The following is a 25,511-nucleotide window of genomic DNA, read 5'->3' on the forward strand; positions in this document are numbered from 1 at the left end:
GTGACTTCGTCTCACTTTATTGACTCTGCTATGAAATCACTGCAAACACGACAGAAACATTCCTCGTGCATGGATAGATGTTTCTGTCTACCCAGACGTATCTTGTCTGTGCAGCTTGAAGAGTTTAAGAAAAGTCAAAGCTACTTACAGTCTCATAGTCATACCAGACGGCATCAGGCACATATGCTGTCACTTTCTCTGCACCCTGAAATTAAAACAAACTATTGTCCTTTATGGCCCAGCCTCTGAAGGGGATAAAACTTCTTAATCACATACTGAGAATGCATAAATGGCCTTTCTTTTCTCTACCAACTTGTGCTTTTCTTCTAACAGAGGCAATAACCTTGCCACTCAAAGAAAAATCCCAGATGGGACCATATTAGGAATAATAATCATAGTATTGAAATAGGTGTTGTGGTAAAAATTCCAGCTTTAGAGGCACAGAAGCAGATGTGATGACAGCGAGGCAGGGAGACAGAACAAGGAATGCGCGCAGCCTCTAGAAGGTGAAAGAGGCACGGAAATGGATTTCTCCCTTAGAGCCTCTAGAAGCAACCGGCCCCACCAACATGGTGATTTTAGCCCAGTGAGACCCATGTTGGGCTTCCGACCTCCAGAAATGTAAGATAATAGATTTTTGTTGTTATGAGCCACTGCATTTGTGGTAGTTTGTTACAGCAGCGGCAGGAAACTAATACAGTCTCTCTAGACACAAACCAGACCAGTTAGCAGAGTCAACTGCAGCCAGGTGGAAAACAGGAAGAAGGACACGACGGTGCATAGAAGTGATGAAACAAGAACCAGGAGAAGCTGGGACTCCCTTCACTGGTTGAGAGGCAAGTTCTGCTTGGAGGAAAGGACGTGAAGTGCCGTGAGCCATCAGCGCTGTGAAGCTGGGCTTGAGAGGGCGGGGCTGGAGGGTGCAATTTTGAAAAATGAAAAAAAAATTCCAGCTTCACACTGCGTACCTCATTTAATCTTCCCAATAGTCTCCAGTGATACATACTATTATTATCTCATCTTATAGCTGAGGAAGCAGCACATAATTTCCCCCAGATGGCACTGGCACCAAGTGGCAGAGACAACAAACACACCTAGATCATCTTGACCTTAGAGTGACTGCTGGGTCACTGCTCCCTCCTGCCTCTGCATCCTGGAACAAGTCATGATCTGCTATGAGAATCTGACAACACATAGGACAATTCTTAAACCGAGTCACCCGTAGATGCTTCTATACTGATTGGAAACTTGGTCAAGGACAAAGGACTTCTAGAGACAAAAATGTGTACCCATCAGATACCCATCTTCCCCAAATTCCAACACACCATCTTCAAGGCTGCCCCAGCCACAGATGTTGGAAATGGGTTTGGAATAGAAAGAGGACAAATGGTTCCAAGAAGAGAGGAGTCTGGAGTTACCACGAGCAAGACCAGAGACCACCAGTGTGTCTTGGCGGGAACACTTGCCTCGGCCAGAACCGGAGTGATGAGGAGGCCGGGTCCCCATAAAAACTGTTGCTGCACATCCCAAGTGTTGCTGTCCTCGTAGAACCTAGAGACCAGAGAAATGTTCAATGACATTTGGGCCGGTGCTTTCTGGCAGCTCTCCCCCAAGCCTGTCTAAAACTTGCAGGCTCCCTGCCTGGGGCAAATTCCCAAAATTATTCCGTGACACCTATTCAATCCCTGTCTCCCCACTCCTGCAGGCAGATCCACTTTCCCTAGCCCCTGCACCCTCCTATTCTTTCCCCAATTTGGACAGAAGTTCCTATTTCAGTATCTCTATGCTAGGCAGGTTCCAGGCTATAATTCTATTTGTCATATCTCCCTTAAAAAAATAAGTAAAACAAGCAAGACATTTTAAAACTTTAGCTGACTATCCAAAAGGAACTGATCACCCAAAAAAAGCAGACAAAAACTTTACTCTTTTCTCTTTTAGGATATCTACCTTTAATAGAGAATTCTGGGAGACAGCAAGAACTTACCCACAATAATGAATATATAATATATATTATAATAATATATGCCTGAGGGCCTAAAATGTCAGACATAGAAGAGAATTAACTGTATTTTGATTTTTGACAAGAAAAAGTCTCTTCTTTCGTAGACTATAAAATTATTTTGTTAATTTTTAATAAGCGAGACCTGGGTCACTTTTTTCTTTTTCTATGATATGACCAACATAGACCTCAAAGATGCCCCCATTGATGACCAGCAAGTATATCCTCCAATATCCAAGCACTTTGACTTTCAGAATATCTGTGCTCAAAACTGTTAGAATGAATTCACTTAAAAGCCAACCAATAAAACTGGTTGAGGCTTTTATCTACATAGCATCGAACATAGTTCAACCTAATATCTCTACTTTCATGCTTTTTTTTTTTTTTTTTGCATCATGTACACAGAGCATTACTGTTCCCACGGTTCAAGCCCTGAGAAATGCTACTAAAGGCATGAGCGACTAGGGCAGGGTCCTCGCCTAAATCACAGCCTCCGTCTCAAGCCAGTTCCGTACACTTCCCAGCACCATCTTCAATCCTCGGGTTTCTAAACAGGGCCTCCGGCTCCTTATTCTGCCAGGGCCGGTCATAAGAAAGCAAACCCCACTGCAGAGCTACTCACTCTGCAGCCACCAGAGGGTCCCACAGCATTAGCTAGGAAGCGAGGACACACCCTCTCCTACTACAAATCTCCACCAAGCTTAAATTTCCCCGGTGCCTCACAGCAGCTTCCCCGAGATCCCAGCCCCGAAACAGGATTGAATGGAAACCCCAGAACTATTTGCCGGCTAATATTATAGAGGCATCAGTTCATACTAAGTGGCCAGCTTTAAGGAAAGTCTCTTAAGTGTTCTTTTTTTAGAGTCAAATTAGAGATACTCATTGGCTGACAATAAAAATTCTGAATTCAGGAAAATCCTCCATACTATTCTTATTAGTATGTACATGACCTAGAGCCTGAACATGGTGCATTACAAAAGCGACCATCAGGTTCAAGCTATCAAATCCTTTAAATGAAGGCTACAGAAACTAAGGATGAAGGAACTTAAATGATTTGTCTAAGGTATAGAGTTAGTTGGTGGAACAAAGACCCCAAATTCCACAGCTTTTAGTCTAGTTCTCTCCCCAAAAGGGAACAGGCTATAATACTTAAATATACCTAAAATAGTACATAGGCAGCAATAGCCTTGCAAATACCAACTCGTTATTCAAGTTAAAAAAAAATATCTGAGTAACTGTTTGGATTGTTTTAATTTCACTCATTTTCTTTGCGGTACGCGGGCCTCTCACTGTTGCGGCCTCTCCCGTTGCGGAGCACAGGCTCCGGACGCGCAGGCCCAGCAGCCATAGCTCACAGGCCCAATTGCTCTGCAGCATGTGGGATCTTCCCGGACTGGGGCACGAACCCGTGTCCTCTGCATCGGCAGGCGGACTCTCAACCACTGCGCCACCAGGGAAGCCCCACTCATTTTTTTTTAAATATTTGTTTATTCATTTAGGATGCTGCCGGTCTTAGTTGCAGCTCACGGGATCTTCGTTGCGGCATGTAGACTCTTAGTTGAGTGAGAATTCTTGGTTTTGACTTGCATGCAGGATCTAGTTTCCTGACCAGGGATTGAACCCAGGCCCCCTTCATTGGGAGTGCAGAGTCTTACCCGCTGGACCACCAGGGAAGTCCCTTCACTCTTATATTTGATGATACAGTCAATGTCACCCAGTTACATTAACAAAATTCCTTTGGGCTAGATGAACTTACTCATGCAGAAGGGGCCTGGCCACCGTGTCCCCCTGGCTGTGAGCACGGTAGAAGAGGGTGTAGAGATAGGGCAATAGAGCATAGCGGATGGTAAGGTAGTGCCTGGAGGAATTCAACAGCAGAGAGTCAGCTCCAAAGGAGGCAGGATCCTGGGCCTGGGAAGAAACAAGAGGTTGCAATTGACACCTGGTTACAAATAAGAAAAGCCTTTGGAGATATCAGACCCCATTCATCACAACCAAGAGTTTTGTTGCTGCAAGACCTGGGGCCTACCTTGCAAACTTTGCCTCTGAGCAGTAGGGTTGGGCAAAGGGAGATCATTCCACCAAGTTAAGTGGCCATTCTTCACCCTGCACTGCATCCCCCCTCATTCATTCTATGGGTGCTCTCAGTAGACTGCTATTTAAATAACTTTTAAGTATTTCTTCATTTGATTCTCACTACAAAATGAGCAATGCAAATAAAGTGTATAAAGGTTTGATTAAAAACCTTCACACACTCGCCATTTCCTTGACTGCCGCGGTAGAGATAGCAGGGGTTGTGTCGGCAGAGGGCATTTTAATGGTGCATCATGAGTCCTGGTTAATTGCAAACGGTGGTCCCAATTAGCCTAAGTGAAGCACCACGTAGGAAGTTGGCTCAACAGATTTCTCGAACAGGATGCAGGTAGATCCAGTCCTAATGTATGCCAAGTCTATTTTGATCATATCTCCTGGGAGACTTACCTTGTAGCCTTGGCCATTGTGATTCCTGGAAAATGGATAGAACGCTCCCAGCTGCATCCACCTCCTGCAGAGCTCTTCGGGAGCATCCAATGTAAAGCCACATATGTCAGAACCCACCTGGAAGGACACACAGACAGCGACGGCATGTGTACCTCACTTCCATTACCACACCCTGCTCCTCGGCTTTGCTTTCTACCAGGGACCTACCAGCTGTACTTGGCTGTACTAACCTCTTCCTGAGAAGGCTACTTCGGTGTGATGGAACTGGGCTAAATCCTATGTCCACTCTTTACTGCCAGGTGAATGCAAATGAATTACTTAACCCTTCTGTGCCTCGGTTTCCTCATTTTGTTAAAGTGGGCACTCTAGGGTTTTAGTAAATGAGATAATGGAAGTAAAACACTTGATGCACAATAGTTTTTTGGTGAATAGCAACTAGAAATACCATTGATATTATTACTTTGACCACAGCACTAGGAGAATTAATTTTCCAAAGCCTAATTCTGATCAGGTCATTCATCTATTCAAAAATCCCCAGGGTCTCCTGCTGCCTGCCCTACTAGCGCCTCAAAACCTGGTTCCAACCCACCTTTCCAGCATCATTTCTCATTCCAGTCCTACACTCCAATCCTTAGGGACACTCAAATTCTGCCCGTTGCTGGTCTCAGTCTTAAAATTTCTCAGTCTGACAATGACCTCCCCCCCCATCAGTCTGATAAAACATACCCACTTTCAAGGTTAAACTCCAGTGCCATCTTTTGCATGAAGTTACTATTTACTCCCTCCCGGGACTCCCATTGTTCCTTGTAATCTTGTTACAGTTGTTAAGTACCTTTCTCAGGATTTCTTTTAACATTTAAATAATATGTTCCTGTTTGCACTTTTACCCTAGCTTGTCATAATTATGTGTGTGTGTGTGTGTGTGTGTGTGTGTGTGTGTGTGTGTGGAGAGAGAGAGAGAGACTTCGGGGGTGTGCGGAAGGAAGGTGTTTCTGTTACTATATTTATGTTTCTCTCCACCCTCACCATGCATACCTAGCTCAATGCCTTGCTCGAAGTAAGAGCTCAATAAACAGATATGCTGAATTTAACTAAAAGATGCCAACTGTAACCTTAAGGACATGTGCACTTTTTTGTGTGTATGTTGTACTTAAAAAAAAAATATTCCAACACTACCACTTCAAGCTTGCACCTTCTATCCTTATAAGGCAGTACAGGAAAGAATGTCGTGGTATCAGTGTCATACTGATGTGGATGAAGCACATAATCCTCCAGACTTTAAATCCCTGGGCCATGGAGGGCAGTAGAGGGGAGCTTTACCATTTGAAAAACTTCTAGCATGAGGCATTCTGGGGACTGGGATGTGGACTCACCATTGGGATACCAAAAAGGCTGAACTCGAGCATGCCAGGGATGGACCATCGAAGGTCATTCCAGGTGGCTGCGTTGTCTCCTAACCAGTGGGCTGCAAACTTGCCAGACCCCGCAAAGGTAGAACGGGTTAAAATGAAGCTTCTCTTGTTAGGGAACACAGTCTTGACAGCTCTAGAGAGGGAGAGAGACTTAGGGAGTCAATGTGTGACCTTAGCGTGCCTTAGCCCAGAGGATAGAGTGATAATATCGAGGATCTCAAGTTAATACCGCACTCTTCGCTTCTAGTTTTCTCCTGTAGAGTTAGAGTTGCTGTTGGGAGCAGACTGTACCATCGAGTATGTTTATATTTCGTTTTGTTTTGTTTTAGGCATTTTATGTACATCATTAACTCCATAATTTCAAAGTTCAGTAGAAGGATACTGAGCCAGTACCTAAAACCCCAAAGCGCATGAAGTCTTTAAGTTACTTAACCCTCCATACACCAGTCTATAACAGTATGGCAGAGAGGAAAATACATGGGTCTTGGACTCATGCAGAAATGAGTCCAAATTTTGCTCTTACATTTTATTAGCTGTTTCACCTTGGTCAAATTACTTCCCTTTCTTCCAAACTTTCATTCATTCATTTATTCGTTCTTTCTTTCATTATACACAGTACACAAATACTTATTGGATTCCTTCCTTCCAATGTGACCAGGATTTTCTTCATTCATTCAATAATAACAACCATACTTATCTTGCCAAATTTTGTTTTTACATTCTTTTTTCTGTATTGCTGGTTTATTTTTTTTTTAATATAGCAAGTTCTTATTAGTTATCTATTTTATACACATCAGTGTATACATGTCCATCCCAACTTCCCAATTCATCCCACCACCACCACCCCGCCTTCCCCCCTTGGTGTCCATACGTTTGTTCTCTATATCTGTGTCTTCATCTGTACCATTTTTCTAGATTCAACATATATGCGTTAATATATGATATTTGTTTTTCTCTTTCTGACTTACTTCACTCTGTATGATAGTCTCTAGGTCCATCCACATCTCAACAAATGACCCAATTTCGTTCTTTTTTATGGCTGAGTAATATTCCATTGTATATATGCACCACATCTTCTCTATCCATTCGTCTGTTGATGGGCATTTAGGTTGCTTCCATGACCTGGCTATCATAAATAGTGCTGCAAAGAACAATGGGGTGCATATGTCTTTCTGAATTATGGTTTTCTCTGGGTAAAGGCTCACTAGTGGGATTGCTGGGTCACATGGTAATTCTATTTTTAGTTTTTTAAGGAACCTCCATACTGTTCTCCATAGTGGCTGTATCAATTTACATTCCCAGCAACAGTGCAAGAGGGTTCCCTTTTCTCCACACCCTCTCCAGCATTTGTTGTTTGTAAATTTTCTGATGATGCCCTTTCTAAGTGGTGTGAGGTGATACCTCATTGTAGTTTTGATTTACATTTCTCTAATAATTAGTGATGTTGAGGAGCTTTTCATGTACCTCTTGGCCATCTGTATGTCTTCTTTGGAGAAATGTCTATTGAGGTCTTCTGCCCAGTTTGGATTGGGTTGTTTCTTTTTTTAATATTGAGCTGCATGAGCTGTTTATGTATTTTGGAGATTAATCCTTTGTCCGTTGATTCGTTTGCAAATATTTTCTCCCATTCTGAGGGCTGTCTTATCATCTTGTTTATAGTTTCCTTTGATGTGCAAAAGCTTTTACGTTTCATTAGGTCCTATTTGTTTATTTTTGTTTTTATTTCCATTACTCTGGGAGATGGGTGAAAAAAAATTTGCGGTGCTTTATGTCAAAGAGTGTTCTTCCTATGTTTCCCTCTAAGATTTTTACAGTGTCTCGTCTTACATTTAGGTCTTTCATCCATTGTGAGTTTATTTTTGTGTATGGTGTTAGGGAGTGTTCTAATTTCATTCTTTCACATGTACCTGTCCAGTTTTCCCAGCACCACTTATTGAAGAGGCTGTCTTTTCTCCATTGTATATCCTTGCCTCCTTTGTCATAAATTAGTTGACCATAGGAGTGTGGGTTTATCTCTGGGCTTTCTATCCTGTTCCATTGATCTATATTTCTGTTTTTGTGCCAGTACCATACTGTCTTCATCACTGTAGCTTTGTAGTATAGTCTGAAGGCAGGGAGCCTGATTCCTCCAGATCCGTTTTTCTTTCTCAATACTGCATTGACTACTCGAGGTCTTTTGTGTTTCCATACAAATTATGAAATTTTTTGTTCTAGTTTTGTGAAGAATGCCATTGGTAGTTTGATAGGGATTGCACTGAATCTGCAGATTGCTTTGGATAGTATAGTCATTTTCACAATGTTGAGTCTTCCGATCCAAATACATGGTATATCTTTCCATCTGTTTGTACTGTCTTTAATTTCTTTCATCAGTGTCTTAGAGTTTTCTGCATACAGGTCTTTTGTCTCCATAGGTAGGTTTATTCCTAGATATTTTATTCTTTTTGTTGCAATGGTAAATGGTAAACGTTTCCTTAATTTCTCTTTCAGATTTTTTGTTGTTAGTGTATAGGAATGCAAGAGATTTCTGAGCATTAATTTTGTATCCTGCTACTTTATCAAATTCATTGATTAGCTCTAGTAGTTTTCTGGAAGCATCTTTAGGATACTCTATGTATAGTATCTTGTCATCTGTAAACAATGACAATTTTACTTCTTTTCCAATTTGTATTCCTTTTATTTCTTTTTCTTCTCTGATTGCTGTGGCTAAAACTTCCAAAACTGTTGAATAATTGTGGTGAGAGTGGGCAACCTTGTCTTGTTCATAATCTTAGAGAAAATGGTTTCAGTTTTTCACCACTGAGAATGATGTCGGCTGTGGGTTTGTCATATATGGCCTTTATTATGTTGAAGTAGGTTCCCTCTAGGCCCATTTTCTGGAGAGATTTTATCATAAATGGGTGTTGAATTTTGTCAAAAGCTTTTTCTGCATCTATTGAGATGATCATATGGTTTTCCTCCTTCAATCTGTTAATATGGTGTATCACATTGATTGATTTGTATATATGGAAGAATCCTTGCATTCCTGGGATAAATCCTACTTGATCATGGTATGATCTTTTTAATGTGTTGTTGGATTCTGTTTGCTAGTATTTTGTTGAGGATTTTTGCAGCTATATTCATCAGTGATATTGGTCTGTAATTTTCTTTTTTTGTAGTATCTTTGTTTGGTTTTGGTATCAGGGTGATGGTGGCCTCATAGAATGAGTTTGGGAGTGTTCATTCCTCTGCAATTTTTTGCAAGAATCTGAGAAGGATGGGTGTTAGCTCTTCTCTAAATGTTTGATAAAATTCACCTGTGAAGCCATCTGGTCCTGGACTTTTGTTTGTTGGAAAATTTTAAATCACAGTTTCAATTTCATTACTTGTGATTGGTCTGTTCATATTTTCTATTTCTTCCTGGTTCAGTCTTGGAAGGTCATACCTTTCTAAGAATTTGTCCATTTCTTCCAGGTTGTCCATTTTATTGGCATAGAGTTGCTTGTCATAGTCTCTTAGGATGCTTTGTATGTCTGCAGTGTCTGTTGTAACTTCTCCTTTTTCATTTCTAATTTTATTGATTTGAGTCCTCTCCCTCTTTTTCTTGTTGAGTCTGGCTAATGGTTTATCAATTTTGTTTATCTTCTCAAAGAACCAGCTTTTAGTTTTATTGATCTTTGTTATTGTTTTCTTTGTTTCTATTTCATTTGTTTCTGCTCTGATATGTATGATTTCTTTCCTTCTACTAACTTTGGGTTTTGTTTGCTCTTCTTTCTCTAGTCCCTTTATGTGTAAGGTTAGATTGTTTATTTGAGAGTATTCCTGTTTCTTGAGGTAGGACTGTATTGTTATAAACTTCCCTCTTAGAACTGCTTTTGCTGCATCCCACACGTTTTGGTTTGTCGTGTTTTCATTGTCATTTGTCTCTAGGCATTTTTTAATTTCCTCTTTGATTTCTTCAGTGATCTCTTGGTTATTTAGCAACGTATTGTTTAGCCTCCCTGTGTTTGTGTTTTTTACATTTTTCCCCTGTAATTTAATTCTAATCTTATAGCGTTGTGGTCGGAAAAGATGCTTGATATGATTTCAATTTTTCTTAAATTTACTGAGGCTTGATTTATGACCCCAGACATGATCTATCCTGGAGAATGTTCCATGTGCACTTGAGAAGAAAGGGTAATCTGCTGTTTTGGGATGGACTGTCCTATAAATATCAATTAAACCTATCTGGTCTGTTGTATCATTTAAAGCTTGTGTTTCCTTATTAATTTTCTATCTGGATGATCTGTCCATTGTTATAAGTGAGGTGTCAAAGTCCCCCACTATTATTGTGTTACTGTCAATTTCCTCTTTTATAGCTGTTAGCATTTGCCTTTTGTATTGAGGTGCTCCTATGTCGGGTGTATATATTTTTACAATTGTTATATCTTCTTCTTGGACTGATCCCTTGATCATTATGTAGTGTCCTTCCTTGTCTCTTGTAACATTCTTATTTTAAAGTCTATTTTATCTGATATGAGTATTACTACTCCAGTTTTCTTTTGATTTCCATTTGCATGGAATATCTTTTTCTATCCCTTCACTTTCAGTCTCTATGTGTCCCTAGGTCTGAAGTGGGTCTCTTGTAGACAGCATATATATGGGTATTGTTTTTGTATCCATTCAGGGAGCCTGTGTCTTTTGGTTGGAGCACTTAATCCACTTACATTTAAGGTAATTATCGATATGTATTTTCCTATTACCATTTTCTTAATTGTTTTGAGTTTGTTTTTGTAGGTCCTTTCCTTATCTTCTGTTTCCCACTTAGAGAAGTTCCTTTAGCATTTGTTGTAGACCTGGTTTGGTGGTGCTGAATTATCTTAGCTTTTGCTTGTCTGTAAAGCTTTTGATTTCTCCACTGAATCTGAATGAGATCCTTGCCAGGTAGAGTAATCCTGGTTGTAGGTTCTTCTCTTTCATCACTTTAAATATATGGTGCCACTCCCTTCTGCCTTGAAGAGTTTCTGCTGAGAAATCAGCTGTTAACCTTAATGGGAGTTCCCTTGTATGTTGTTTTTCCCCTGTTGCTTTTAATAATTTTTCTCTGTCTTTAATTTTTGTCAATTTGCTTACTATGTGTCTCAGTGTGTTTCTCCTTGGGTTTATCCTGCCTGGGACTCTGCACTTCCTGGACTTGGGCGGCTATTTCCTTTCCCATGTTAGGGAAGTTTTCGACTATAATCTCTTCAAATATTTTCTTGGGTCCTTTCTCTCGCTCTTCTCCTTCTGGGACCCCTATAATGTGAATGTTGGCGCGTTTAATGTTGTCCCAGAGGTCTCTTAGGCTGTCTTCATTTCTTTTCATTCTTTTTTCTTTCATCTGTTCTGCAGCAGTGATTTCCACCATTCTGCCTTCCAGGTCACTTATCCGTTCTTCTGCCTCAGTTATTCTGCTATTCATTCCTTCTAGTGTATTTTTCATTTCAGTTATTGTATTGTTCATCTCTGTTTATTTGTTCTTTAATTCTTCTAGGTCTTTTTTAAACATTTCTTGCATCTTCTCAATCTTTGCCTCCATTCTTTTTCCAAGGTCCTGGATCATCTTCATTATCATTATTCTGAATTCTTTTTCTGGAAGGTTCCCTATCTCCACTTCATTTAGTTGTTTTTCTGGGTTTTTATCTTGTTCCTTCATCTGGTACATGGTCCTCTGCCTTTTCATTTTGTCTATCTTTCTGTGAATGTGGTTTTTGTTCCACAGGCTGCAGGATTGTAGTTCTTCTTGCTTATGCTGTATGCCCTCTGGTGGATGAGGCTATCTAAGAGGCTTGTGCAAGCTTCCTGACGGGAGGGACTGGTGGTGGGCCGAGCTGGGTTTTGCTCTGGTGGACAGAGCTCAGTAAAACTTTAATCTGCTTGTCTGCTGATGGGTGGGGCTGAGTTCCCTCCTTGTTGGTTGTTTGACCTGAGGTGACCCTGCACTGGAGACTACAGGCTTTTTGGTGGGGCTAATGGCGGACTCCGGGAGGGCTCAAGCCAATGAGTACTTCCCAGAACTTCTGCTGCCAGTGTCCTAGTCCCTGTGGTGAGCCACAGCTGCCCCCGCCTCTGCAGGAAACCCTCCAACACTAGTAGGTAGGTCTGGTTCTGTCTCCTATGGGGTCACTGCTCCTTCCCCCGGGTCCTGATAAACACACTACTTTGCGTGTGCCCTGCGAGACTGGAGTCTCTGTTCCCCCCAGTCCTGTCGAAGTCCTGCAATCAAATCCCACTAGCCTGCAAAGTCTGATTCTCTGGGAATTCGTCCTCGCATTGCCAGACCCCCAGCTTCAGAAGCTTGATGTGGGGCTCAGAACCTTCACTCCAGTGGGTGTACTTCTGTGGTATAAATGCTCTCCAGTTTGTGAGTCACCCACCCAGCGGTTATGGGATTTGATTTTATCGTGACTGCGTCCCTCCTACTGTCTCATTGAGGCTTCTTCTTTGTCTTTGGATGTGGGGTATCTTTTTTGGTGAGTTCCAGTGTCTTCCTGTCAATGATTGTTCAGCAGTTAGTTGTGATTCTGATGCTCTTGCAAGAAGAAGTGAGCACACGTCCTTCTACTCTGCCATCTTGAACCAATCTCCCTTGCTGAGTTCTTAAAAATAACACACTGGCAACTGGCATCTAGTGAGACTAAGAATTTGATCATGTATTAAGTAAATCTGATCATATATTAAGTCCATAGCAATAATGGCCTTACTCTGCTGTGGCAATTGCCATGGAGTAGCCATACAGATTGTGGACATCGTATTGCTTGCCCCAGTGCTGTACTGCATCCATGCAGAGACTCTTGCAGAACAGGTACCCATCCAGGATTCCTGCGACAAAAGAGGGATCAGTCAATGAGAGCCTGAGATACATATTCCCCGTTTCTCGACTATCACCTGAAATTGTGGCTCCCTAGGCAGGCATTTTTTGTGGCCATCCTGGAAATGATCATACAGCTTCCTCACTATCAGAAGGATATATACTTTCAGTAGTTTCTCTGATATATAAAAAAATTGTGCTGACCCATACACATTCTCCCACCTGGGTGCACAGGTGACCAGAGGCAAGTATTTGGAAGTAAGTGGATCTAGTTAGACTTGAAGTTAGATCTGAAGTCTTCAAACTGAGCTAAATTAAGTGGTCCAAGAATAAAAATATTAGATGAAAGTGTAAATTAATTGCTCACCCTTTCTCTAAGCTGTCATAAGGATGATTGACCAATCTCTCTTTCATTCATCCAATCTTTTCTGCTCCCCTTGCACCACTATGGTTCAGATCCAAATTACCTTTGTCTTAACCATTGCAATTGTTTTCTTAATGGCTTATTTAACTCTGATCTACTGATCTTCTAATTCATATTAGAAGCACACATTAATGCCAGATCAATATTTCTAAAACCATTTGACTGTTATGTTTCCCTCTAAAACTTAAATAGTTTCTATCACCAAAAGAATGAAGCCCCCCATCTGAGTCTCTCAGCATTTGATCCTAACCCAACTGCCCTAATTTCCTATTTTCCCATCAGACTGGAAGTTTTCATAAGATGCTATAATTCTAGCAGCTCATTCCTTTCTTAATCAAGACACAATTTATCTGTGAGCCTCTAGATTTCTTCAAACTACAATAAATGCTGTGATTCCAGGGCCACACCCTGGGATACACTGTTGTTCAAAGTTCAGTCAGAACTCACTAGCATCATACTCACTGACTCTGATGTTGACCCGCCCCCCTCTTCCCCCCGACCCCACCAATGGGTTCTGGCTTCCTTTCATTTTATGGTCCAAATCTGTTCTTCACTGACATCTGTTCTTCTTGACATTACCAGACTTGACCTTCATATGAAGACCTAACCTGGTTACCTAGTCTCTCTCTGGTTAGCCCTAACATATTTGGGTACACACTTGAGAGGAAAATGAACTAACCACTAACCTCTGGCTTCTGCACCATATCTTCTCTGGAACAGAAACAGCTCAGATGTAGGTAGAAGGACTAGATTGATTGCCCCTTTTGAATTTATGCCTCATTTAGGAAAGCATAGAGTGTTTTGATTTTCTTTCCTAGTTTTCTTTATATAGTACCCACATTTTCCTTCCCCTATGCAATTTATGTAAAAAATCCCTTGCCAGGTTATTCATATATATCCTTATGAATTTAAAATACCAGATATTCATTGCCATTTTAATCAAACTAATCAGCACTTACTGGGAGTGAATGGGGGATAATTTAGATTGTTTGTGGAACATCCTGAAACTGAACCATCCACGAAGTTGGAGACTTCATTCATATCCTAGAAGACAAAGAACAAAGACTATTAAGAAAAAGTAACATGTCCTCGTATGTTGTACTGACGGTGTCTTTCTTTTTGTTTAGGACTCAGAGAAATGATTCTAGATATTTCTTTTTTTAACGAGGTTCTTATGTTAAGGAGAGAAATAGATGTTCCTGTCCTGTCTTCTCTACCCATTGAAGGCTTTGTGGAGAAGGTTCTTAAAATCCCTTCAAAATGATATATGTAAATAATCATTGAAAATGAAAAATTTCCAAAAATATTAGGTGAAAAATATTTCAATTTATATGGTCCCATGTATATCAACTCATACATTCTCTAAATATTCAAATATAGCTATGAATACACACACATATAAATGCATATACATATATAATACAAACATATGCAGAGAAAGTGAGAGAACAAGCATGTACCCACAGCTGTGCAAGTGAGGGCTCTGGAAACATGCATACTGAAATATTGATGGTAGATGTCTTTGGTTGATATCACTTTAGCTCTCCTCATCTGTTTAGCTCTTTGTATTGTTTGCATTTTCTACCTTTCTCTTATAAATAGAAAAAAGTTCAACTCTAGAGCTCTGTAAATTGTGCCAGACACCTGCTGCTTTGCATTTGTTTTCATTTGACATCATGTGAGACATTTGTCCTTTCTGCAGCCACAGTTCTGTCGCTCACTTGAGTACTTTGGCTTTGATCAGTTTATCCAACACGTCCAAGTGAAAGAGCCCTGAAGGGGCAACTGAACAATCTGTGTACTTTGTGACAATGTAAGGAGTACATGACCTATTTTTACTTCAGCTCATTCATTTGTAAAAGGAGAGCTAGACTCGGAAAAAACAGATATCTCGGTTTACTTTATTCCACTTCTAACAATCTGATTTTGAAGTCTAAGCTACATGTTTTGGTAAGATTATTTGAATAGTAAGAGAGAGAATACCTAGAATTATTGCCATACTTGCTTTCCTCTCCTCCTCTTCCCCCTGTGCTCCATGACTCGATGATATAGAGATACACAGTCTGAATGTTAGCAGCCTAGTAATCAAAATGTTAAGAACTCACAATCCAGATTCCATCAAATTCTACTTGATCGTGGAAAAGCTCACATTCATTTGCCCACCAAGCAGTACACTTGGGGTTGGTGTAATCAGGAAACACAGTTTTTCCAGGCCAGACCTGCAGGAGGAAAAGAAAAACATTGATCAAAGGAAGTTAAATGAATGCAGAGTAAAACAGAGTACAAAGAAACTCCTAATACGATCATGGCAACAGAGGTGCCCAGGCACAGGTCCTTTTCAATTAGGAATGTAAAGTGCTTTAAATATTTAGACTAAATAGGAGGAGTCAAATAGTCACTTGAGAAAAAACTTATTTCAAAAAAATGGTTAAGTCTTTGCTAATCTTCAACTATGCCTCACCCTTTCCTCACACTTTCTCTACTCCTAATCCTAGGAATGGTAAATGAGGGAGAGTTCTGTATAATTTCAACTGACCCATGACAAGTTATGGGTTCTAACCATCAATTACTCTTCTCTATTCTCTTCCTATCCACTTCTTCTCAGACACTAGGCACTCGGGTCAGCAGAGGTGTTAGAAGTGAACCAGCAGATAACACCTTCATGGAAAACAAGGACAAATAAGTTTGAGAAAGAACTAGTCAAACTTGCCAAATAACAGAAAAACTGAGTAAGAAGACGAATGAAATAGTTTCATTGGATTTGCCAGTTAGGAAGTAACTGGTGCCAAAGCAGCATCAGTGGAGTGACGGGGAAGGAAAGTAGACTGCAGTCAGCTGAAGAGTGAATGGGGGGTACTTCCGTTGTGGCGCAGTGGTTAAGAATCCTCCTGCCAATGCAGGGGACATGGGTTCGAGCCCTGGTCCGGGAAGATCCCACATGCTGTGGAGCAACTAAGCCTGTGCGCCGCAACTACTGAGCCTGCGTGCCACAACTACTGAAGCCCGTGCGCCTAGAACCCATGCTCTGAGACGAGAGAAGCCACTGCAACGAGAAGCCCACGCACCACAACAAAGAGTAGCCCCTGCTCACCGCAACTAGAGAAAGCCCGCACATACCAAAGAAGACCCAACGCAGCCAAACATAAATAAATAAAATGAATGAATTAAAAAAAAAAAGTGAATGGGGGGTGAGGTGAGGAGACATTCAGTATCTAAGTCTATTGTTTAAAGGGACTTTTCTGTGAAGGGAATGTAAGAACTGGGATGACTGGTAGGTATTTGAGGACGAAAGGACAAGAGCAAGTTGATCCCCAGCATATATAAGGCACCTGAAAATGTAAAACAAAACAATTACAGACACACACACACACACACACACACACACACACACACACACACACACTGCCACAGCCCCTCCACCAGCCCCCACTTCCCCATTAAGATACCTCCCCAATGAGTGGAGTCACTCCATCTGAAGCATTCACCCATATCTTCATATCTGAACCCCTGTCATATGGGCCATAGGGATTACTTGGGGAAGAGTTGTTGGAGATGGCTGGATCCTAAGAAGGGGAAAAATACAATGAGGGACCTAGCTTTGAGCTAGAAGCACTGAAAGGAAACTGGGGATTGAGGCATGAGGGAGGGGGAGGGGGCGTAATGACAAGGAAGAGCAAGGACCTGATGTGGGGGAATAAGAGGACAGCACATACCACAATGATGACCAATTTTTGTCCGTTATTGTGTAACTCTTTAACAAACTCAGGGAAGCCCTTAAAATTTACTGGATCATAAGTGAAGTCCTTCCTCTCATGCATATAATCAATATCAGCATGCTGAACGTCCTGAAAGAATACACAACGTCCACAATTTATGAGCCCACCCCTGGAATCAGATGAGCTGCATCACCCTACCTTGTTGCCTGGTGCTCCGGCATTGAAAACCAATCGAACAAACAAACCACAACAGTTACAAAAAATATCACTAAGGCTATCAAAACATATCCATTATCTAAATGCTATGTCATCCACAAGATAAAGGAAAGAAGGGACTGTCTCTCCCACTTCTCCCGCATTTGACTACACCACATTTTGTATTGTTGCTTCTCTTCCACTTCAAGCCTTCTTTGGCATTTGCTCTTTCCTAATTTTACTTGTATGAAAATAGTGGAGCCCAGAATGAAATTGACTCTTGCTCCAAGACCTAAGCGTCTGCCTCCAAGGGAATGGGGTAAGGGAGAGAAGAGGATTATTCCAGAGACTACTAGGTGTTTCTCTTTGCATGTCTTGTAAGGCCTCGCTACTCATTATATACTACACACATTCAAATTTAGCCACTTAAATCATAAAAATATTTTATTATATGTATAAACTGTATTCTTTTGTTCCCTTAAACTAGGGAAAGAAATGCCTTAAGAATACAAATAAGAATGCATTGTGTAGAACGTCATCAATACAGTAAGTATAAGAAGACCAGTCCCTTCAAGGAATGGCTGGCCCAACAATAAAGTCCAGCATTCTGAATATATTAAAATATTTTTGTTGTATATTTTTTTAAAAAACTCAGGAGGAGACAGTATAAACAGTTGTTCTTATTCCCCAAGAAAATTCTTTTATTTTTGGAGGATTTTTTGCTGCCTTACTTACGTAAGGCAGCTGTGCGGCACGGTTTCTCTCCATGACTTCTTTCATGTTACCCAGGGTTCCATAGTCATAACGACTGAGATGAAACCCAAGTGCCCAGTATGAGGGTAGGGCTGGCCGTCCAATGAGCTGAAAGAATGATGTGAAATGGAAGTTAGCAAATACTCTATTTTTAACAAAACTTTTTCTACGCATTAGTTTGGGGGCACAAAACATACCCCACTTTCCAACACACTATTTCCTTAATATTAGAATGCTAGGCCCTTTAATAAATCATTGAGGTTCGGATCAATTTGTAATAGCACATTTGTAATAGCTACTTATAATAGCATATGTTTGTGAGTCACACTTGCATATTAAATTTACATTTCTTTGCTCTTATTTACAACTTCCTCAGTCATAACCATAACATTATAAGTTTACCTCTTGATACTCTTGAACCACTTGCTCTGGAGTGTTTCCCAAGAACACGTAGAAGTCGAGAATGCCCCCAGTGGTACGGTAAGTGACAGCTGGGGTGGGCTGGAGGGAAACCTCTTGAAAGATTAAAAATGAAGCAAATAAACATTAGAATTTATTCTAGAGTAATAATTACAAAGCTTTAGACCAGAGGATCACCAGTCATCTGAACACTAATGAAGTGATCCTAATGCCTCAGTTTTTGTGTAAAAAGGGACAAACTCTGACAATCAAAGTCCACCCTGACAGCACAAGAGAGCCCAAAGCATTTGTTCTGTGACAGATTTCCATAACTGGTGACTGCAGTGTCTTAACTGCTGTGTCAGGAGCAACCAGTTTCAGGAAGGGGTCCAGAATAAGCCACTGTGGCATAAAAATGATTGTAAGCTGAATGAGTTCGAGTTTCTGAAATCCCTTATCCACCTGAAAGCAGAGCCTCCCATACAGACTCAGCTGTCATAAACCCCCTGCCCTGGAGTAAAACTAATCTCCTCTGAGACAATAACTTGGCAGCACACAAGAACACCCAGCCCCCACTACTCTCCTAAGGGCTCACTGATCTTTCCAAAACGTCATTTGTTGTTCCATTAAATGCCCTTTATCCCTCTCACCCCTTCTAAGAAGCCATTTGTTTCATCCTAGGTACATTTCTTCCCCTATTAGGATGGTTTCTAAGTCCCAAATTCTAATCACCCCTTTGAGTTACTCACTGAGCACTCTTGCATATATGCAGGTTGCACACGTAAATAAACCTAGTTTCTTCTCTTGCTAACCTGTCTTTTGCTAGACTGATTCACAGGCCCCCAAATACCAAACCTAAGAGGATAGAGGAAAAAATTTTCTTCTCTGACATTCACAACTACAGAATATGCTGTTCCCACCCCATATCCCATCATTATTGCAGGAACATAACCTGGCGAGACACACGGAGGTACTAGCCTCAGCAGATCTCACATCAAGCAAGAGCCAAACTAAAAAGATGTCAGAGATAATACTACACATTCAAAATCCCTCTAAGCCCCACATGCAATTTTCAGAGATGAAGTCTCCCCATAGCTTTGAGTTGCATTAGGGATAAAAGGTCTCAAGATCGACTAAAATGTACTCTTCAGGCATAAGAACAACTCACACGGAGTATCTAGGATTCTGTGACTTTTCCCTCTAAGCCTGACACAGATTATTTTCTGGTTCCTTTCAGCCACCTGAAACTGTACAATCCTTGTATTATCTCAGTCTGTTCTTTGACTATCAGGTATCTTAGAATCATCTTAGATCACTTAGAGTGATTCTCAAACAATCTGTGGTAAAGGATCAGATCTTTATTTTTTAAATTTCCAGTTCTTTGCAAACTGATACTTTTGTAAAATAACATGAAAATGAATTATTAGAAAAAGTTTCATACATGCACTTGGACGCTACAGCAATGTTTACTCTTAATTTTATACTCATCTTACTGTAGACCTGAAACAGTCTTTGAACACTCCATGGGTCACGTTTTAAGGAGTACTGATCTAGTCCATCAAGTCCCAGTTGAGAAGAGGGTGGGGATCAATATCCTGTGCTGACCATCAACCCTGGGAGATTCTGACAGAACTCCTCTTTCCCTGTAGGGATTGATTCATTGCCCTGGGATTGGTTGTTACTGGTGGAAGCAGAAAAACAGTTGAGAATCATTGATCTGATCTAAAACCTTCAAAGATAAGGAAGCAAGCTACTTCCTGGAATCCTATGATATTACGCCATTTGGTCTTAAACAATCTGATTGTACTCTGCCTGACCCTCACACTCCACTTTGCCTTGCTACCCGTGGATGTCTCGATATAACATTCACAGCTCAGTTGTAGCTCCTTGGTTACACCTGCTATTAGAGCCATTACCCGTTTCTTACCAGAGCTTTCATTAACCCCAGTACTGGATGAAAGTCTGAGGAAGGAGAAGAACAAATTGGTAGAAACTGCCTTAGAATAGATTATAGGAAAGGATTAGCTGTTTTAACACTATAATAGTAAATACTCCAACAGAGGCAACCAGATTCAAGAAAATCGTAAGCTAAGAGAGAAAACTCTACTCATGGCTTCCATGGGTCAACAGGTAATGAAGTATGAATGGCACAAGCAGAGAACATACAAGGTCCCAAGCTACGGCTCAGCCATTCCTAAAGGGCGCCATTCCTTTATCATAATGCTATAAGAAAGGGACTGAAAATCATCCTTGTGTGTGAATATTCCTTTAGTCTTTTACCCATGGCATTGCTGTTCATCAGAAACACTCCAAAGGACAATCCACTAGCATCTTCAAGGCATAGGAAGAATGTCTGTGCACCATACAAGTTAGTTCCATCCTGCAGAAAGATAATTCAAAACCAAAAATTTACAAATAAACCCCACATGGCCAGAAAGAGCTTAGGAAATTGATGTTAATCATGTGAAGAATTGACAAGGAATTCATGTCAAAGAAGACACAAATTTTTAATATAAGGTCTATACTTGGTTGATGTTAATCAAGTGAATTAGCATTTTCATATAGAATGAGCCAGCAATGACCATTTATCTAATAGAAATGTGAGAACTTGTGATATGTTAGGATGTGGGAGAACAGGAGGTTTGAAACTGTAGTTCAAAAAAGCTCTTCTCTACAGATATCAAAAACAAACTTATGGTTACCAAAGGGGACACGTTGGGGGTAGGGATAAATCAGGAGCTTGAGGTGAACTATATAAGAAAGATAACTAAAAAGGACCTACTGTAATAGCACAGAGAACTCTACTCAATATTCTGTGATAGTCTACATGAGAAAAGAATGAATATATGTATATGTATAACTGAATCACTTTGCTGTACACCTGAAACTAATGCAACAGTGTAAAGCAACTATACTCCAATAAATTTTTTTTTTTAAAAAAAGAGCTCTTCTCTCAAAGAGGCTTGACCTTGACTTGGTCAAGGCTTGACCAAGACTCAGAGTCTTGACTCTGAGTCAAGGGCTTGACATCGAGCCCTAATATAAATCAGGCACCTTTCTAATTTGCAACTAGATGGAACTCTACTTAAGATATCTGGTCTTCTAGTCTTTACAACAGCATACATTAGAACTTGAGCTGGTCTTCTGGACTTTAGAACGGTAGTTCTCAACCTGGGCCGCATCCCACCCCAATTAAAACAGAATCTCTGGGAATAGAAGCAGACATTGATAGTTTGTTCAGTTTCCCCGGGTGATTCCAATGTGTAATCATGTTTGAGAATCACTGCTCTGGGACAGCATATCTCAAAATTTGGTGTGCATACAAATTACAAAGGAACCTCATTTCAGTGTGGGGTCTAATTTAGTAGATGGAAGAGGGAGCTGAGAGCCCAAATTTGTCACGCGGTGGTGCCCATACTGCACACTTCAAGCAGCGAGGATCTAAGGCTCCTTATTAAACAAGCATCACCAGCCATATCCCGGATGAGCTGCTCGGACCCAACACCTTTCCTGTTTTTCTGATATGCCTATGGTATGGCGAGGAGCATGGCCAGGGATTAGATCCTATCTCTGCTCCTTACGAACTATTTTTTTTTTTTACGTTGAGCTATTCATTTGGCTTTCCTAAACCTCAGTTTCCTTGTCTGTTAAATGGAGTAAATTAGACTTATTTTTCTCAGAGTCCTTTTGGTAAATAGAGATAATATATTTAAAAATTCACTTAATAAATTATTCCTCTAATTTCCTTTCATCCAGCCACTAGTTCTGCTTAATTGGGACAGTTGCTGAACAAGACCTGAATGTAGTATTGCTGAGTCTAGAAAATACCTCTGCTTTGAGTTTTAGCAGTCAAAACAAAACCAAGAGAGAAAAAACAAAGTAAAATAATAACAACGAAACTCTACTCCTTCTATTCTTTCACTGCCCCAAACATTCTTCACACAAAGAATGATTAATACAGAATTTTAGTTGATATTTTATCCTATTTTGCTGACAAACCTGGTAAGTTGGTGATTTGTAAAGGTCAACCTAAAATAGGGTAACCATAACCAGCATATTGTGCCGAATCAATATTAGTTTTCTCCACAACTAGTTAGTTCAAAACGAAAATGTGATGAAAAATACTTGGTATTTATTGAGCATTTTCTATGTGGCAGACACTCTTCTAGAGACTCTACATGTATCAATTCATTTAATTCCCATCACAACCCTATGAAGTAAGTATATTACCCCCATTTCATAGATGGGGAACTAAAGACACAGAGAGGAAACCTGCCCAGAACCGCAAAACTGGTGAGTAGCAGTGTCAGAATCCAGACCCAGATAGCTTCACCCGAGCACCTGACTCTTAACTGTTATACTGCACTGCTAGGGGTGACCTTCATGAAAGAGGCTATGATAGTCAGTGGAAAGGGCCCCATACTGAAAGGTTACCCCTTTGGGGATTGTGTCCCTGGCAAATATGGGCCAGGTCTTCCAATTCATATCGTGCCGGTACTGCTGGTGCACGTGTTCTCCCAGACCATACACGTTAGCACTAGGCAGTCGGATGGAGAGCTGCAGGAACTGATCAGCAAACAGCAGGGGCCCGATGCTGGAGTCAAACCTAGACATGGGTGGAAAACACAGGGACGGGTGGGCAAGTGGAGTGGAGGGAATGCAACTGCTTAGAAAATTGTTCTTGTATCTCAAAGACTCAATACTCCCTGTTTAATCGGCCCCATTTGCCCTCCTGTGACATTTTTCCATGGACATCAAGAGATCAGGATTTGCTGAGGGCAGGTACCATTCAGCACATTTCTTAGATTTGTCCCCTTGACTCTCTATCACATGACCAGAATATGAGTCGTACGTTATAGTAGATGCTCCATAGAGAGTTACTGCTGGATGGGTGTTGGATAGATGGAGGGAAAAAAGGGAAAATAAGGAGGAAAAATGGCCAAATGGAAGGAAGAAAGAGAAAAAGGACACAGCCCAGTGCCTGGCCTACAATAAATGCTTAGTAATAAAAGAGGGGGAGGACAAGGAAGAGGAGGAAGGAAGGAAGAGGAAGGAAGGCAGAAAAAAAGTACATTTGGAGGTAGAGAGTCTGGTCACCAACAGTGGGCTCACAACCTTCAGGAATATTGTAGAAATGCATCCTTTTTCAGGCTTCAAACCTCCCTCCCCCATAACCTTCATACTAAGTCTCCAGATAGGTTTGCAAAACTTACAGAACGTGATTGTTGCTCGTTCTGATCACTTTGATGCTAAATGGCTGTTCGGAGACCTCAACTTTATAGGTCAAGGAAGCAGCAGCATTTCCTTTGAAGGGTTGCACATGTTCATGGGGCACTTCGTATCTGTCCTGGTTTTGGTCAGTTAACTGTCCAGAGAGATTAGGGAAAGACAGTCAAAATGAACATGTCTCTGTTTTTCTAAAATAGAAACATGCCTACCAACACCAGTGCTTCCCAACACCTGTGCTCCTGGTACAGGAACCTGTGCAGCAAATGACATTATGTCTGAAATTATGTCACCAAATTCAGATGTTTAACACTTGGACATAAGTTAGTCTTTAGGTAGAAATATATACTACAAATCTGCAGACATAAACTATCTCTAGAATTTTCAAAGTTGTGATCATTCTTTTTTTCCTTCCCTATATCATTTCACATGGTATAAAGGGAAAATAAATGAAAGCCAAAGCTCACCTGTGAACTCTATAATATACATTTAGGAAGTTATCACACTGAAGGAAGGCTATAAATGCTTTCAACATACACATGCTAAGTAAGAATAATGACAGTACAGAAAAATACCTCCATTAGCAAATTTTTCTCTTTTGTAGTAACTGCAGTCATCAGGTAGGGAACAAGAACTTCTCCAAAAAATTTTAAATAAACAAATATCATATGCTATCACTTATATGTGGAATCTAAAATATGATACAAATGAACCTATTCACAAAACTGAAAGACACACAGACACAGAAAACAAACTTAGGGTTGCCAAAGGGGAAAGGGGGGTAGGGAGGGATGAACTGGGAGTTTGGGATTAGCAGATAAAAACTACCATATATAAAATAGATAAACAACAAGGGCCTACTGTAGAGCATAGGAAATTATGTTCAGTATCTTGTAATAAACTATAATGGAAAAGAATAGCAAAAAAGAAACAAACTACAACCTTAAAGTGGAAACGGTTAGACGTCTGGCATTCCGCTGTGAGAAGGACGTTGTTGACATCATTTCCAAAAAGAGATGGAGAAGGCAACCTTTTCAACTGGGCTGTGAATCCTAATGTGAAGGGGGTAAAGAGTTTTCATAGCTGGCTGTGTAAATTCACAAACAGCCACATACAATTAAGCTTTATGTCAAAGGGGCTGGCGAAAAGCCTTTACTTCCCATCAGAAGAGGAGACACGGATGTGTACCTCATCATACACACATACTGTCTTGGGCCAGATTCTGAAGCTAGGTATTGTCATTACCTTATTCAAAAACCATGCCTCTCTTCTCCAAAATCTGAATGGAAACATCCCTCAAAGGCCAAACTATCGTTATACCAGCCCATCCATCACTCATATACTCTTTATATTCTGAGCCCTCAAGGTGTTCACATCCATTATTCCTTCTCAGTTATCTTCATGTTACACCACAGGTGATCGGATGTATTGATGCCATCTCCCCAGTTATGTGACAAGCCAGGTGAGAGTCGAGACCTTATTAGAAAAGCCCATCAGGCCAAGAGGCCCTGGAAGAGGAGCATGCCTCTTCCTTTATGCTAAGAGCCTCCCCAAGTATCCCCAGCATGTTCATTATTATGTCTGCATTTTGAGGTGGGAGAAAGAAGGGGGGATGTTTAGTCCATGAACACTGACACTGGCTAGCTAACTTTCATAAAACATTGATAAAATGGGAATTGTTTCCATATCATTAAAATTACACTATATTAGAGTTGTTAGTAGTCTCAGAGGTTACTGAGTTCAAATCCCTCTCTTTAAAAGTCAGAAACTTGGGGAACGAAGAAGTTACAATGTTTGGACAAGGTTACAAAGGTACATAAAGACAGAGTCAGGAATAGAACACGTCTCCTAACTCCCAAGACAGAGAGTGATATTTTTCCTTGATGCCAAAATAGACTCTAGTCCTTGCTCAAGGGCAGTGCCCACCTCCTGTCACACGCTGTGGTAGCCGTACAGAGTTAACACCCCACCTGCTGCTACAGCTCTCTTCTGCAGTGTACAGAGCCAACCTGCAGAGGACACAGCCCAGTGCCTGGCCTACAATAAATGCTTGCAAACCTCCCTCCCCAGAGGATCTGGAGCTCCTTCCTCAAGGCTGAGT

The 25,511-nt window shown here is 40.8% G+C and overlaps 1 protein-coding gene across 1 annotated transcript in view; it reads right to left on the reverse strand.

Moving 5' to 3' along the window:
• The window catches only part of LOC132524507 (maltase-glucoamylase-like), a 78,101-nt gene that overhangs the window by 42,709 nt on the left and 9,881 nt on the right, over positions 1–25,511 (reverse strand). The window contains exons 4-19 of the mRNA XM_060156509.1: positions 24,353–24,462; positions 23,398–23,549; positions 22,619–22,790; positions 20,465–20,564; positions 18,188–18,300; positions 17,768–17,893; positions 16,835–16,966; positions 16,568–16,684; positions 15,227–15,340; positions 14,081–14,165; positions 12,591–12,708; positions 5,854–6,025; positions 4,481–4,597; positions 3,756–3,910; positions 1,467–1,551; positions 149–205 (exon numbers count right to left, since the gene is read on the reverse strand). Coding sequence (XP_060012492.1) covers positions 149–205; positions 1,467–1,551; positions 3,756–3,910; positions 4,481–4,597; positions 5,854–6,025; positions 12,591–12,708; positions 14,081–14,165; positions 15,227–15,340; positions 16,568–16,684; positions 16,835–16,966; positions 17,768–17,893; positions 18,188–18,300; positions 20,465–20,564; positions 22,619–22,790; positions 23,398–23,549; positions 24,353–24,462 — 1,925 coding nt within the window. The remainder of the gene's footprint in view (positions 1–148; positions 206–1,466; positions 1,552–3,755; positions 3,911–4,480; positions 4,598–5,853; positions 6,026–12,590; positions 12,709–14,080; positions 14,166–15,226; positions 15,341–16,567; positions 16,685–16,834; positions 16,967–17,767; positions 17,894–18,187; positions 18,301–20,464; positions 20,565–22,618; positions 22,791–23,397; positions 23,550–24,352; positions 24,463–25,511) is intronic.

This window comes from Lagenorhynchus albirostris, chromosome 8 (assembly GCF_949774975.1).
Source record: "Lagenorhynchus albirostris chromosome 8, mLagAlb1.1, whole genome shotgun sequence".
NCBI classification, from domain to species: domain Eukaryota; kingdom Metazoa; phylum Chordata; class Mammalia; order Artiodactyla; family Delphinidae; genus Lagenorhynchus; species Lagenorhynchus albirostris.